Source organism: Otolemur garnettii, unplaced genomic scaffold (genome assembly GCF_000181295.1).
Source record: "Otolemur garnettii isolate 467f Iridium unplaced genomic scaffold, OtoGar3 scaffold00006, whole genome shotgun sequence".
Lineage (NCBI taxonomy): Eukaryota > Metazoa > Chordata > Mammalia > Primates > Galagidae > Otolemur > Otolemur garnettii.
This window is the reverse complement of record NW_003852401.1, coordinates 9,032,037-9,047,651: the sequence shown is the minus strand read 5'-3', so window position 1 is coordinate 9,047,651 and position 15,615 is coordinate 9,032,037. Positions and strand designations below refer to the sequence as shown.

General features: G+C 40.1%; 1 protein-coding gene across 1 annotated transcript in view; it reads left to right on the top strand.

The window, feature by feature from the left end:
- Positions 1–15,615, top strand: part of ADAMTSL1 (ADAMTS like 1) — an 898,927-nt gene that overhangs the window by 804,049 nt on the left and 79,263 nt on the right. Inside the window, exon 21 of the mRNA XM_012813071.2 lies at positions 9,693–9,820. Coding sequence (XP_012668525.2) covers positions 9,693–9,820 — 128 coding nt within the window. The remainder of the gene's footprint in view (positions 1–9,692; positions 9,821–15,615) is intronic.

Below are 15,615 nucleotides of genomic sequence, written 5' to 3'. Positions count from 1 at the left end.
AAGCACTGCTGAAGGGTCAGTAAGTACAGAGAGTAATTACCTTAAGACCTCCCGTCTTGATCATAGCCAGACCAGTGGAGAAATCATGACCACCATCATCACAGCGAACATTTATTTACTGAGCATTTCGATGAGTTTCAGGTGTTCCGTCATCCCGGCAACAACACTTTGTGGTTACTATCCCCATTTTACAGATGCTGAAATCAAAGCACAGAGATGCTGGATAAACTTGATGCAAATCTCACACTTAGTACATAGTAGAGCTAGAATTTGAATCCAAGGCAGCCTGGATCCTGGGACTATTTTCCATTTGTTGATTTTTTTTTTTTTTTTTTAGCCTCAGTTGAATACATGGCCTTGCCATTGTTTTATAAGGAAGTTATTTGAGTCAACTGGGCCCAGCATAGATTAGCGTTCAGTATTCCAGCCAGCTGGCTTCCAATTTATTTTGTTTTTGACACTTCTATTGGTGGCTCTGCTTTTACATATAAATGTACATATGTAAATATGCACAGTGTTAGGCACACTAGGCCCTCAGTAACAGTCACAATTGCTACATTTGTGTTGGTCTCTGACTAGATATGTTTACAAGTGCTGAGGTTCTACACAAGTGTGTGGTTAGAGTCCTAGACCACAGGCAAGATGAACCCAAAGTGTTCCTTGCTTTTCAGTGATTTTATATAAACACTGAACTGTTCACATTTTGAGTTGAGATTCAGGCAAAAGCTAACTCCAGTTTACATTTGGATGGGGTGCAACGCACACCACTCCTCTGGCCAAAGAACCAGGTAGATAACCCTTCGCTTTATCTAATACCAAGAGGCTCATGTAACATGGACAAATATACATTCAATATTCTACATCTGAATCTAACTCCAGAAACAGTACCTGTAAAGACGATGCTGGCTTCCTTATTGAAAAGATATGCCAGATTCTCCAAAGTTGGCACTGTAGGTTGGATTACCAAATTGAGAAAAACATTGGATAGAGATAGCTCTTTTCTTCCAGGAAAGATCTAAACACTGATAGCACCGCACTGGCAGGGAAGTTCTTGCTCACAATTTAACACTATTGGACCCAGAGTGAGCGGATATCACATATTACCCATAGTTGGGCTGATGCAAGTCTTAAAGCAGAAGAACTTCCTCAAGGTTACAGGATTTTTCCAAAGGAATGCAGGTGAACATAAAGAATAATGTAAAAGTAGGTATTGTAAAGAAAATACATTTCTTCTTGGGCGGCAAGGTGGGAGGCAGCTCACAGGTGATATTTTTTTTCTTGGAATCCTAGGGGAAAAGCTAGATCTAAGGAGTTTCTGCCTTTTGATCCCTAAGTTTGTTCCTGTTTTCCTCTTCTTCTGGGTCTGGGTGTGCCCACCTTACTCTCCCCACCTCCCTCATGCAAAGGAACAACCTGATGGCACATCAGTTAAGACAAAGGCCTGTGCATGATGGCAGAAGACAATAAGGCTGGAATCAGAGCAACTTAGGCACAATCCCAGTTCTGCCACTTAGTATTATGACTCTGCTTTAACTGCTCTGAACCTGGCTTTCTTAATTAGTTCAATTAAAATGATTGATACTAAGGAAACTAGGCACTGAGTTTTCTTCTGCCCTTCTGAACAGAGAGAGCGTGAATAACAGAACGTCTATAAAGTGCATGGCACATGATTAATGCTTGTTTGTCGGTATCCATAATTGATGTCGTTTAGACATGGCGCCACAGTATCACACTGCCTTCCAGGACATCACAATATAAAAAATATTTATTTTGAGGGACATCAACACAATTGTTCAAAGAGTTGTGGTGGAAAGGTATCTAGGGGAACATGGTGTATTGGAGAATTATCAGCCTAAATCTGGCCATCAGGAGAGAATGTTCATGGTCTACTGACCTCCTTTGCTATCATTTCTGATCTGGTAGGAAAGTGAAATCTGTAGGCTCTAAATGCTTATACTTCCCAGAAAGTTTTGAAATATGTTCAAAAGTGTTGTAGAATAGGAGACAAGTTAAGGAGTATTTGGAAGACTTTAACTTGGGCAACACAGAATATTCACAGTTGGAAACTTCTCAGAATGGAAGAGAGAATCAGATGGGAAATTCCTTCAGGGTCAATTTCAGGACCATAGTTATGAATAATGTTATATGTAAAACTCATAAGCACATAAAATGCAGTTTCCAAGTTTGTAGATAATATAAAAACTGGAGGCAGAGAAGATAGAGAGGGAAAAATAAGCCAGTTTCAATTTGGTTTGGCTTGTTTCCCTTATAGAACTAAAGGAAATGGAGATGACAAACGTTTTCCCAGTTGAAAAGTGTAAGAATAGTGAGCCAAAGAGAAAAGAACCATCCCAGTAAATACATCAGCCTCAGCAAAAGAAAAATATTAAGAGTTAATACAGAGGTCACAGACATGACCGTCATGAATCAGGCAGGTAAAGAGCATCAGAGGATACTTACACAATCAGAGACAACCAGACAGCACAAGTGAGGCTTGTCAGACAGTGACTAGTCTCTGAAAGGCTAGGCAGTGGTTCTCAACCTTCCTCATGTGAGGAACGGTATTAAAGGGTCACGGCATTAGGAAGGTTGAGAACCACTGGGCTAGGGGATCGCCAAAGACCCTGCTAGCAGTTAGCTTACTCTTCCTAAAAGTGTGGTCCTAGCAAATGGCAGAAGTCCAAATGTGGTTAACTTTTTTTGGTAGAAGTAGGGATGTCACTGAGACAAGCCAGAAGCGAATAAAGGGTCAAATAGTAAACATTTTAGGGTTTGCAGGCCTTCCTATCTCTGTCCCAGCTACTGGCCCTATAGCGTGAGAGCGATGTAGATAACATTTACGCTGGTGTGATGGTGTTTCACCGCTACCTTATTTACAAAAACAGATGGCAGTTGGCTGGAGTTTGAGGCCCCCATATCCTAGGTAAATGGGAAATCCTGTCAGAGTCATTTTATGCAAAGGTTTGTCATTTGAAATGAATTACCCGGCAAGCAGATAAAACTACACGTATTAGCAAATTTAAGCCTTCATGAATTTCTGAAGAGAGGGAAGCTGAAGGTTTGGCAAGAAGTAGGAGGACAGGGTTAAGAATGTGTGGTCAGGTGGCCTTTCCCATTCCAAAAATACTTTCTATACTTCCACTGAGCAGTCATGACGCTTCTGGAATCAAATAACTTTTAGTTGGCTATTACATTAAAAACAGCAAAAGTTAACAAAATCTGCCCTCGCCAAATGGTGATATGAAATTCTTTATGAACCTCAAATCTGTTCCCCAAAATATCTGTACAAAATATAACTCTCCCTTGAAAACCTCTAGGCTACTATAATTTTTGGTTTCCGAAAAAATTCTTGCTCATAGAGGAGGTCTTTTCACAGCATTCCTTTTTCCTCTTGCTTAAAACTATTTAAAATTCAGAATATTCTTCAATGGTTGTCCATTTCCCTGACTAACTACAAACCTTGGCATAAATTCCCCCACACCAAAAACAAGCCCAAGCCACATGCCTTCCTACCGGATGTGGTCAGTTTAAGAAAAGGTTAAAGGTCATTCACTGCTCCTGCTTCCACCATGCACTAGCTAAGCAAATTACGTCCCTGAACTTTTGCCTCCTCTCTAAGATGGGAAAACGCATAGTAAAATCAATCGAGTACCATGGTCATGAGAATAAAATGATATAAAGTATATACAGTTGCCTAGTAAATAGTGGTTCCCACTTCCCCTTTGTGGTAGAATTGATTATCCTAATCTAAAGAATCCCTAAACAAGAAAAAAAGAAATCTTCATTTTACAATAAGGAAAAGACCTCCTCTTAGAAACAGGAGTTTGGGGGAATGTTCTTTGAACAGATGCCTTTGACTTTGCTTACTTCCTCCTAAGTTCACTGTTTTCCAACTCTAATTTTCTTGTTCTTGTCGTTTATATACCTTTCTGAAATTGCAGGATTGATCCTTGACTTCCCCTTTAGTGTTCTAAAATTGCAGTATTTTTATTAATAGTGTTAAAACAGTTACAGAAATAACTAGTTGTCCTTATCCAGAAATTCCTGAATCAAAAATAGAATTAAGGAAGTCGCCAACCTCTTGCACCTTCCCCATAATCCTGGTTTATGTTTTTTCCTTGAAATCCATACTTTTCTCGGTCATCTACCCACATCAAAATAGCTGTTCACAATGTCCAGAATGTATAGGTTCGGGCACAAAGAATGAATGGTGATGATGGTGACAATAACAACAGTTGCAAAATCATAATGATCTACACTTCTGTAGCTCTTACTGCATGCCAGATACTTTTCTATGTAATTTAAATACTTTAGCTCACATGGAATCCCTACAACAACCCTAGGAAGGTACTGTATAATTCTCCGCAGCTTGTAAAGGAGGAGACGGTGCCACTGAGAAGTTAAGTAAGTCACTTGCCTAAGGTTACAGATCTACTGAACGGTAGAGCTGGGATTGGAACCCATCAGTGCGGCTATGAAGGCTGTGTATTAGACCATTATCACTATGCTATGTTGAAGATAGAGATGATTACTTTCCTCTTTTGCTTTGAAGCTAACTAGTGTTTATTAAGTATTTATTCAGCATGCCAGCACTATGCTGAAAACTGAAGAGGGAATTGTAAAAGAAACAAAGAGTCCTCATACCTGAGGTAATAACTTACAGTCCACTGAGGAAATGAGACACTATAGATTGGAAAGGGTTTTGAGCAGCTGGAAGATCGGGAAAGGGAGGGATTCCTACAGACTGGGGTAGTACTAGGAAATCGAAGTTGAATTAGTTCTCAAGGGATAAGGAGAATTTGGAAGGGTAGACAGAAGGAGGAAGAGGACCCTGGCTACTGTTCTAGAGAAAGGATACACCTATGATTTCTAGCTTCCAGTCCTATGTGGAAGCCTAAAATGGGCTTAAGAATGCTTACTTGTTAGAATGAGAGGCCTGGGATGGCACATCTCAAGTAGTAGATAGGCATTTCTGTGCCCAGAACTTGAAAATTTCATCTGATACTAGAAATTCCAAAGAGGTTACTTTAAGATACTTGTACTACTTGTACCATTAAAAAAAAAAAAAAATCCCCCTTATTAGATGCTTCTAATATTTAAGCCAATAATCTTTTTACTTAGAAGACAGTAAGAATGAGTCTGTATATTATTTTATATGATGTTCACAAAAACTCTCAGAGGTCAGTATTATTCTCAATACGTAGGCTTACATCGTTGAATAACTTGCCCAAGACTACCATGTGACTCCAGACTGGAGTCCAGGTTTCTTGACTTCAATTTGAGAAGTCTTTTCCTCCACAAGTCAGTTCCTCATGGTTGGGTATGGAGGTCAGTTTGAGACCACAAGGCAGTAGTACTCACAGTTGAGCGAAGGATAGAGACCACTGCACTTGCAGAATTGGTGGAGACTTGCCTTTATACACCCAGAACTGCCTCTTTTTAAGTTAAAGCACTGTATCACTGCACATTGCAAATGCAGAGAGATGACTCAATTTCAAGGAGATTGTACTTTGGTAGAACTGGCCCATGAGCATTTTGTCTGTATCTTACTCTCATCCATGCCAAGGATTTTTATTTATGTAATTAAAACAATTTTTTGTTCTCTTTGAAATGGTGCTTACCTAACTTGTAGAATGTTTAAGAAAGCATGCCATCACAAAGAAGCTAACAAGTAAAAGTCCCCAGAAAAACAAAACTGCTCCTTCATTTTCTGGCTGAAAGTATAGTCAAAGAAATAAAGCAGTAAGTTCTAGCCCAGTAAGCCCAAGGGGATGTGGGGTAGTATGGGTGGAAAGTAGGGAGTATTCATACCTAACATGAAAGTAGGGAGTATTCATACCTAACATGACCACAGCTATCTGCTATGTAGGTCTTAATTGTACCCATTTTGTGTCCCCTCATCCTCTTGATTCCATAAATTCCAAAACAACTGCAGAGTGAATCATTCTGGTTCTGCTTGGAAAGCTGCACTATGCTTCTGGGCCAGGGCATTCTGAAACAGGCCTGTCAGATTTGAAACCTAAATACAAGCTGACAGAAATCAGCTACTAACCAATTAATTTACATTAATAGAGTAGACATCTGGTGTTTACCAGCTAACGCCCACCTGTTATTTTTCCAGTTATCTTTGTCCCTAGTTGCCAGGCTGGATAAGGAGGCTGATGATGCTTAAGTCTCTGCAGCACAGCCTTTCCTTTACCCCATCATCCTTCCTAGAGAGCCCTGCTGCGAACTCGCTCCGGAACTGGTGCTCCCCCTAGTGGCAGCCTCCAAGTCACCATCTACCAATTTTATGGGCATACTGTAGTGATAAAAGGAGTCAAATCCTGTCCTAGCCCTGAAAGGAGTTACACCTTGGTAGGTATTAGGGAAGGGATAGAATAGTCAAATGGGCCAACTGTACAAAAGACATGCTTTGGGGCAGCTTTCTAATTACAAGAAGAAAACATGACTAACCAGTTAAATGTTATGGTGATCTTGAAGGTATTATAGAGTAGGGGGGGGAAGTCCTACTTCAAATCCTAACTCTGTCTGCAAATTACTATTTACCATGAACTAGATGGTTAATAATGTATAAGTACATAGTGAGTGACAAATCCAGGTTTGTCCTACTTAGGTTTTGTTGTAAAGTAATACTTAAGACTGTTTTTATGAAGTCAAATGCTATAATTTTTTATTTTTGTGTGCACAGTTTATAGTATAATAGAATACACCAGTGCTCAATCTCATGATCTATTTATTCCTTTTCATTTTCACTACTGCTATCACAGTTCAGTGTTGTATACCCAATGATGGATTACTTCCCTTCTCTTCATTAACTTTGTAGGAATTCCTTTCTAGCCTTCCAGCCTGGGCAGAAAGCTTTATGGTTTACTCAACAGTGCCCATATCTGGGAGCACTGATGTAGCTACAAAAGCTAACCCCCACCTGAAAAAAAAAAAAAAAAAAAAAGATGGTCAGGTGCAGCAAAGAAGAGCAGTTTACATGAGATCTTACAGGTTAGGCAGTTCTTTGAAAAAACAAAACAAAACTGATTTTGGACCCCTAATAAGTTGCCTGGGGAAAGTTAGCTAATATCATGTGGCCTTCTTCCTTCCTTCCGCCCAGCATTACCAACAAAATTTGGAAATACTAAAAGATGATCTAGAAATGTCTTATCAACTTTAGTTTAACAATTCCTCCCACTGAGTAGGAAAACATACTCCTAAGCTTTAGAAGTTGTAATAGGCTACAAGTGAAAGGATTTGCCAGTGGCCATTACCTAAATCACAGTACAAGCAAAACAAAGTTCAGAAGAACTGTCTTCTAGACTCTTCCTCTGAGTTTTCAATTTGTTACTGTAAGGAAAAGAGAGGTGTTGCCAGTTCTAGGGAGGCAACTATCCTAACTATTTAGAAACTTAGCAAAATTTAATCTCTGTTTTTTCAGTACGATAAAATTGAATAGTAATATACTAAAGTTCCATCATCTTGAGTTCCATTAAAACTTAATTAGGCCTGCTTTTATTATTACTTAGAAATTGTTGTGATGGCATAAATATTCCTGGGACATCAGAAATGTTTAAAACATTAAATCAGTTTTTTAATTTTTTTAATCTAAAACAGCTTAAACACCTGAAGAGACTTAGCAATGATATCCTATTATGTTGTATCTGATAAGATTCCTCTGGAAAACAGTGACACTGTTATCTATAATAATGTATGGCTTACCAAAGATAAGTAAATTATATAGTCATCTTTCTCTTATTAACTTCTTTGAAATAAACTAATATGTAATTGAAAAAATCCACCTAACATTTGTTGGATGAGTGAGTAAGTGGGTGGATGAGTTAGAGCACAATCTTTAAGAGGCTTCCTTTCGACCCTCTCAACGTTTTAGCTCTGGTTCAATGCCACAAAAGCTTGACTATCCCTAATAATAGTGATGATAGTCTGGAATGGTACTAAATCAAAAGTAAATCATCCAAAAATGTCCCTTTAACTAATGTGCTCCATTTCCTTCCACATTTTCACCAGAACAGCTCATACATAACTAGATTGATTGACGTAAGCCTGCCTTCTAGTTCCCAGCTTCCCTCTGACAGTAGGTAAGAACGAGCAAAGCAGTAGGCCCCAGGCCAGAAGCAGAGCTGAAGAGGCCTCATGCCTTGTCAGGCTGGTCACCCACCTCAGAATAATGGAGAACTGACTGGAGCTGGTGCGGAACTGCAAATTTTACACAGTCTGGGAGACCCAGGAAGGGAATTATTGAAGAAAGAGTCATAATAGTGGGAGAACATTGCTGGGGCAGGTTATCACTCCTAGTCTTATTTCACCACCATGACTTCTGAGTTCCCCTGACCTTTCTGTGTTAAGGAAAAGGCAAAGTGACAAAGGAGGGGGTGTGGTTGGATGGTGGGGAAAAGATGGGGCTTCCAGGTATGGAGAGAGCCACCTGTTATGCTTATAATGAGTGCCTGTGTTTTCCAAGAAAACAACCCTGTCACCTGCTTGCCTCACAGGGATAGATGTTAATAGTCCAGATTTTTGAGGCTTGTGAAGGGAGATAGAAAGAATCACAAAGATAGAAATAACTGACTCTAGAAGCCCCCAAAGTGGCTACTAAACCCACTGTGTGCTGTTGAATGATCTGAGAACTTAAGACATCTGCCAGGTCCAGGCACTGGATCTCAGAGCTCCTCACCTGCACCCCCAACCCTTCTAGATTTCCACCTCCACGTGCATGTTCATTCATGTCATCCTCACTGAGTTCCTCACTAAGACTTCAGCTTTAAGGCACCATTAGTCATTAATCGGCTTATGTAGCCAGTAGTTCCTAGAAATAGCATAAATCTAGAAGAGGAAAAACACGGTAGACTGAGATGGAATGGGTTTGAAGCTCATTGTAGGCATTCACAATTTTATTCTTGTAATTTTTTTTCAGATTATAAAAGTATCTGAACTAGACAGTGATTATTCTGGAATTGCCTCTCTATAACCCTAAAGGGCAAGTTTCGCCTTCATTCTACTTGGCACCTTCTCTACAGAGAGCCCTCTATAGTATTGTGGGAAATAAAAGCAGTGATTAAGACCTGAGTTTTGTGCCCCATAATGTTTACAGGTAAATGAAGACCATAGACATATGTGACTACTTAAAATTGAGAGGGTATTATGCATATAATTTCTTTCAGATTTATACATCAAGAACCTCTGGTCGCTGTCTGATTCCTGGCTTGCTTGCTTTCACCTACAAGCCTTACCAGATGGCTTTCTTCATACCTGGAAGCCTCATCTTTTTCCTATCATCCAACCAAGCTCTACTCTTTGTAACTTTGCCTTTTCCTGAAGGAGTCTTCCCCAAATCTATCTGAACCATTTTTTCTAGCATACCCTCCCACCCCTGATGCATGTGTGTTGTATGAATGCAGTGCAGATATGTTGTCTGCTCCAACTATAGCATTTAGATCAAGCAATCAACCTACTTTGATTTTCACAAGCAATAAGACACTTCCTAATTTGAAACTACTCCAGAACCACATCCATCAAATGGCAGGGAAGCCTGGGCTCCTGAATGTCTATGTTGCTGGTTTGTCCCCGTTGTTAAAACAGGGTTCTGTGTCCACACTGAGATGCCTTTCCTCCCTACCAGTACTGAATGACAAAAAGGAATCAACTGACCTGACCAGGTCTACATTTCTTTTCTGTTGCTCCAGGATTCTTCTACAGCCAGATGATTCCTTACAGATCTTGGCACCAGTGGAAGCTGATGTGGGTTTCTACACTTGCAATGCCACAAATGCCTTGGGATATGACTCTGTCTCCATTGCTGTCACACTAGCAGGTAACCTGAAGATCTCTGTTGAGTTCACTTCACAAATCTTCATTGCGTACTGCCTACATGGTACTACACATAGATAAATGAGACCCAGACCCTGCCTTCAGAGAGTTTATAATCTATAATTATAATAGAAGCAAAGTTAGTATGAGTTAAGTGCTGTAACTGATAACCAAAGAGTACGCAAGGACTCCTGTCTGGGAAGTCTTGGGATTAGGATTATTGTAATTTTGATAAACAGAGAGAGGGGAAATATTCCAGGCAAAAAGAACTTTATGCACAATAATGTTATGTGCAAGTAAGTAGCGTGTCAGGAAACATGCATTGTGAGTTATGGTTGCTGAATGCTCTTTTGAATCCTGCAATTTCTCCTTCTTCCACCTGTTGCAAAAAGTCTTTAAGACCACAAGTCATTGAAATTCTGTTGGTCATAGCTTGGAGTAGGTGTTTTCCTCAGAACTTCTCTTGGTTTCTGTTTTATTTCAACCTCTTATTTTAATACACCTGCCAACATTTTTTCCTTTATCTATAGAGGTCAGACAAAGCATTCTACACGTGGGGACTTAAGAACATCACAACTCAGAGTACCATGTCTCACAAAGTTATGGTCTTGTAGTAACAGACTTAGAGCACTTTTATAAAACTCTTTACCTAGAACAAATCCATGCTTTAGAAACTGAAAGAGACTTCAGATACTTCAGGGGCCAGGGCCCTCATTTCTCAGAAGCCAGGCCACCTGAGGTCACACAGCTGTTTGCCCAGTGGCAGGGAAAAGAAAGAAAGTGAGGTCTCCTAACTCCCAGATCACTGTTCTCTTCACTTCCCCATTGATTCTACCAACACGGGATCCTTTTCTCAGATCTGGGCCATACAGTCTTTGTGGCTGTGAGTTGCATGTGTTTGTATGTGTTCCTTTCAGTTGCTGCTCTCATCAGATGATTCAGTAGGTGCTAGAAAAGCCAACATCACCCCACACTGACCTCATCTGTCCATGAGGGGATTATGTTGTCACACTGTTCTCCAGTCACACATGCTACTCCCTTGCATGTCTGTTTAGCAGCAGTATTTCTGCCCCCATGACCTTAAGCTGATCTGAGAAGGGACCTTTAGTAGGCAGTTTTGCAGGGAAGATCAAAGTCAATGAGGAAGAAGGCAAGGTAAGGGACCCTGGGCTGGATTAAAGACTACAATTATTAATGCCTACTTTTTTGTGAATAAAACATTTTCTTTTCCACTAATGTATTCCAGTTGCAATCTTTATTCCCCTCTTTATACAGAGTCCAGATGCTCAGCACCAATTTTGCTAACTCTCTCCTGCTGCCTACCCTCCAACCTGCTTTAGCAAGGGCACTGCTGACATACTTTCAATTGCTGGCAAATAGCAGCTCTTGGAGGATTAACTCTCTTGTTTATATTTATCCAGATATGGTTCAGCTCTGTCACAGACTAAATGCCCTTTGTTCACCCGAATTTAATACGATTAATGGAAACCTGTCTGGAATTAAGCAAGGCAATTGTAACATCAGGCTTGTCTTCGGCTCTTTGAAGAACAGCTATTGGAGGCTGCCAACAGGTTCAAAGCCAGGGAAGAGAGACAGAGAGGCCCAAGAGGCACCAGGGAAGGGGAGGAAAGGGGCCGACTGATGAAGTATGATCACAGACACCACACCCAGGGCTTAGAGGGCTGCTGGGGCTTGTTCAGGTCTGCTTGCAAGTCTGTCGAGCTGTCCCTTTAAAAGTAAAGGCTCCAAATGTGTAGGTTGCCTCTGCGCATCTTTAGGTGAGTGTCATCCACACTGTGCCAGTGTCTGCACACACTCTTAGGGGCTCACCAGCTGCTGTTCTGAGCATACCCTCTGCCAAGTATTGCGGGGCATACAGCAATAAATAAAACCTGAATTTTGTGTTCCATGATGTTCCTAGACTAGTGAAGGCAGGAGATAGATGCATGACTATCTAGAATTGAGAGATAATTACTGTTTACTTCAAATGCATGCATCAAGATTCTGCTTAGCAGTTTATAAGATCCAACCTGCATAGAACCTAAATTGGGGGAGGGGTGAGTAGGTATCAAGCATTTCTAAATTTGATTACCAATTGTAATGGCTGTTAGCTATGTGATCTTGAATGGAGTATGTAACCTTCACAGTATCTGAGTTCTTGTCTATGAAAATGAAATTAATACTACTTTACAGCATTGTTGTGGGGTTGGATTGCTCATGTGAAAAAGCACTTGCCAGTGCCAGGCACATCATTTACACTCAATAAATGTTACCTTCCTTTTCTTTCTCTAGCTCTTCTGGAATGAAACACATCCTGAAAATAATTCTAAACATTAATGCAACTCTGCTTCCATGTTTTTTCAGTCCAAGTCTTAACACTGATATTTTTCAAGTATGGACTTAGAAACTGAATCCATTCACTTGCAGTCAAATGTTCGTGAGTAATCTTGGTGTTACTCTACTTTTCAAGAAATTGTAGAGATTTTTCCTAGACTTTAGTATAAATACAGTGCAAAGGGAAAAAAAATTGAGGCTAATCAGCTGTCCCCATGAGTTTCTAAGGAAAGTCTGGGCTTTGATCTTTCCTGTGCACCACTATTGATCAGATGCAGAGATATTTGCCTATGGCAGCTAAAACCATAGCTCTGGTGCCTTGGAGTCTAGGTTTGAATCCTCTATCTGTCCCTAAACTGTATAACCTTGAGCAACATCTTTCCACTCACTGCCTCAATTTTTTCATCTATCAAATGGTCTCAGGCTCTTGTGGAGATTAAATGCATTGATTCATATAAGACATTTATATAATTGTCCCTGCAGATAGCACTTAATTCTTTTAGCTATTCAGCTATTTTTATTTAGCTTCTTATTGAGAAGATAATGCATAAACCAAAAGCCAACTCATTTTGACAATGGGAGAGACCCCTTGGCAAAGACCAGACCAGAAACCCTTTGTAAAGCAGCTCTTTCTCCCTGTGTGTCTCAGTGTTGACTAGGGAAGCTGAATTAGCCAACTATAAAGTACTCAGAGTGCCTGGATTCAGAGCAAGGGAGAGGTGGCTTGTGATGAGGAGTATTTCACCTGGGCCATGGAGAGAGGCCTGATGAACTCTCCCCGATCACAGCAAGACCTCTGTCCCCTGGTTCAGGGTGTTGTCGAATCTGCCACTCAGGTTCATTTTCGTTCTCTTGCTTACTCCTACACAATTTATCTTGAAACATGTAAACACCATGTAGACATACTAATAGAGCTCAACCTTCCTTATACTTCCCATTTTGGCCTGTAAAATACTGTTGTTCATTGCTTTTTTTCTCTCCAAACTTTTTCCATTATGTGTTGATTTTATCTTTTAAGTTTCAGAGACTTGGGAGTAACCTTGCAGGTGTCTCTCAGCATGGAGATGACCAGTATTTTCCTACTTACCTTCATGGAACTCACAGCCATTTAGACAAAGAGGGACAAAATTCCTCTGCCCTAAATTTACTTAACTGGAAGCCTGTTTCTCAACCCAGAATGTAGACACATGCAATTTACAGGAAGGGAAGATTGCAGGGAGAGGATTATCACAATGTCACCAAAATGTCATATACCAAACATTTTCAAATATTGATTTCTTTATATACAGGGACAAACAGAGCTAGGTAAAGGAGAGTTTCTGCTATGTACAGAGATAAGCACAGAGATTGGAGAACCATCCTAGCTAGTCAGATTCAGCCCTCAGCCATATTGCTCAAAAACCTTCCAAATCTGAGTGGCCAGGGCAGGATTTTGAAGGAAAGCAGTAGTTTCCTGATAAATTGCTTCAGTCTGGATCAGTGGAGTTTAGCTGGACTTAACAATGCAGATAAGGGCCTCTGCAGGTGTAGATCACCGATGAGGTCATCGACAAGAGGGAAACGTTTTGGTTGTCATTGATTTAATAAGATCACAACAGAGATACTGTAAGGCCTTTCTGACATCACCAATGGAAAATGAGAAGAAGATGAGGGGAGAGGGATGAGTGTATCTTTCATTGAAAGTAGAGAACACAGATGAGCTCATCTGACGTGTTCACGGGAAGGGAGAGACAGAAAATATTTCTCCTTTCCTGGCATGCTTTTCTGTTTTTTTATGAGTTGAATAAAAAAATTCAACATTCACATTGTGTCTAATAAAGAGATCACAGAAATCTCACGGGAAAAATTAAAGGGCAGTTGTTTTGTGAAATTTTTCTTTTTCTGTCCCTGCCCATCATAATTTAGTAGCTACAATAAAAGACAAGAACTTATGTAAGCTTTTCATGAATATAAGTCATTTCAAATTGGCATATCTGAATTTTTTACCTAGCTATTCTGTTGAGCAGACGAGGGTTTTGCTTCATAGAGAGTTAAACTCAGAAAGGGCCTTGTCACCAATGGCCGGCTGGCCAAGGAAAACTTGCTCCAGAGCACTGGATCAAAGGGAAAGAGGCACAGGTGTGACTGTGTTCCTAATGGTACTCTGAGCCCCACAGGCTGTTGTCTGATTCCATCCGCCATCCAGGGACCTCAGTATCTGACAGAATACTACGTTACCAAGGCTCATAAGTTTTTCTCACTAAGCACCAATGTACAGAATGCCCACCAAAGGTGCCACGTTTTACAGAAATTACCTAAAATGGGTGAGAGTATAGCGGGAGAATCAACTTACCTCAGCTGCCCAGTAGACTAGAGGAAACAACTAAGGAAGTACAAATGGTCCATGTTAGCCTGTGTCCATCCTGGAAAAGCAATTCCCACATCTATGCAGTAGAATGCAGGATGGATGGGTAGCTGGACAGGGAGAGGATATATTGTATCCTTTGGTTAATGGTTGCTAGGAGTGGCTACAGCATCACATGACTGTTTGAGGTACAGGGTCCCTTGGCAAGGACTCTGCAGTGGAACATGAAGAAGTTATGACAGAGCCCCTTGCTGCTTTAATCGCCTAAGGAGCAATCCACTCCACTTATTAGAAGAGATCATGGCAGTAACCTGGGTAACCGGACTCACTAGCACTGGAAGAAATATCTAAATATCTATGGCAATGGAAACGAGTATAGGAAAAGTGAAGCCGTACAGCTTAGAAAGTTCAGGAACAGGCAGTCAAAGCTCTCCCCATTTCCTTAAAGCCTAACGGCACTGCAGTATTTATGTTGAAGGCATATCAGCTAAACAGAACTTTAAGGGCAAAGAAATTCCAATTCCTCCTCATCTTTTATGTAAGATAATTAATTAGTAGTGACAGTGTTGACCCTGAATAACAAAAAAAAAAAAAAATCAGATTAAAACTATTTTCAGCTTCACTGAGCAATAATTGATATATAATAAAATTCACCCATTGTGAGTGTGCAATTCAGATTTTTTTTTAGCCAATTTATATAGCTATGAGACCATCGCTATAATCCAGGGTTGGTTCTTTTAACAGATTTATCAAGGTATAATTAAAATAATGTACCATACAACTCACCCACTTAAAGTGTACAGTTAAATAGTTTTCAGTATATTTAGAGTTGTGCATCCATCATGACACTCAGTACATTTTCTTTATCCTGAAAACAAACTTCACTCCTAGCCAACACTCCCCCATCCTCCCATTCCCCAAGCCCAGGCAATCACTAATATATTTTCTATCTCCACAAATCTATCTATTCTGGACATTTCATATAAATGGAATCATATAGTACATGGTTCTTTGTTACTCACTTCTTTCTTATAGTGTAATAATATTTTCAAAATTCATCCAACTTGTAGCATTATTCCTTTCTATAGTAGAAAAATATTCCATTATATTAATAGACAACA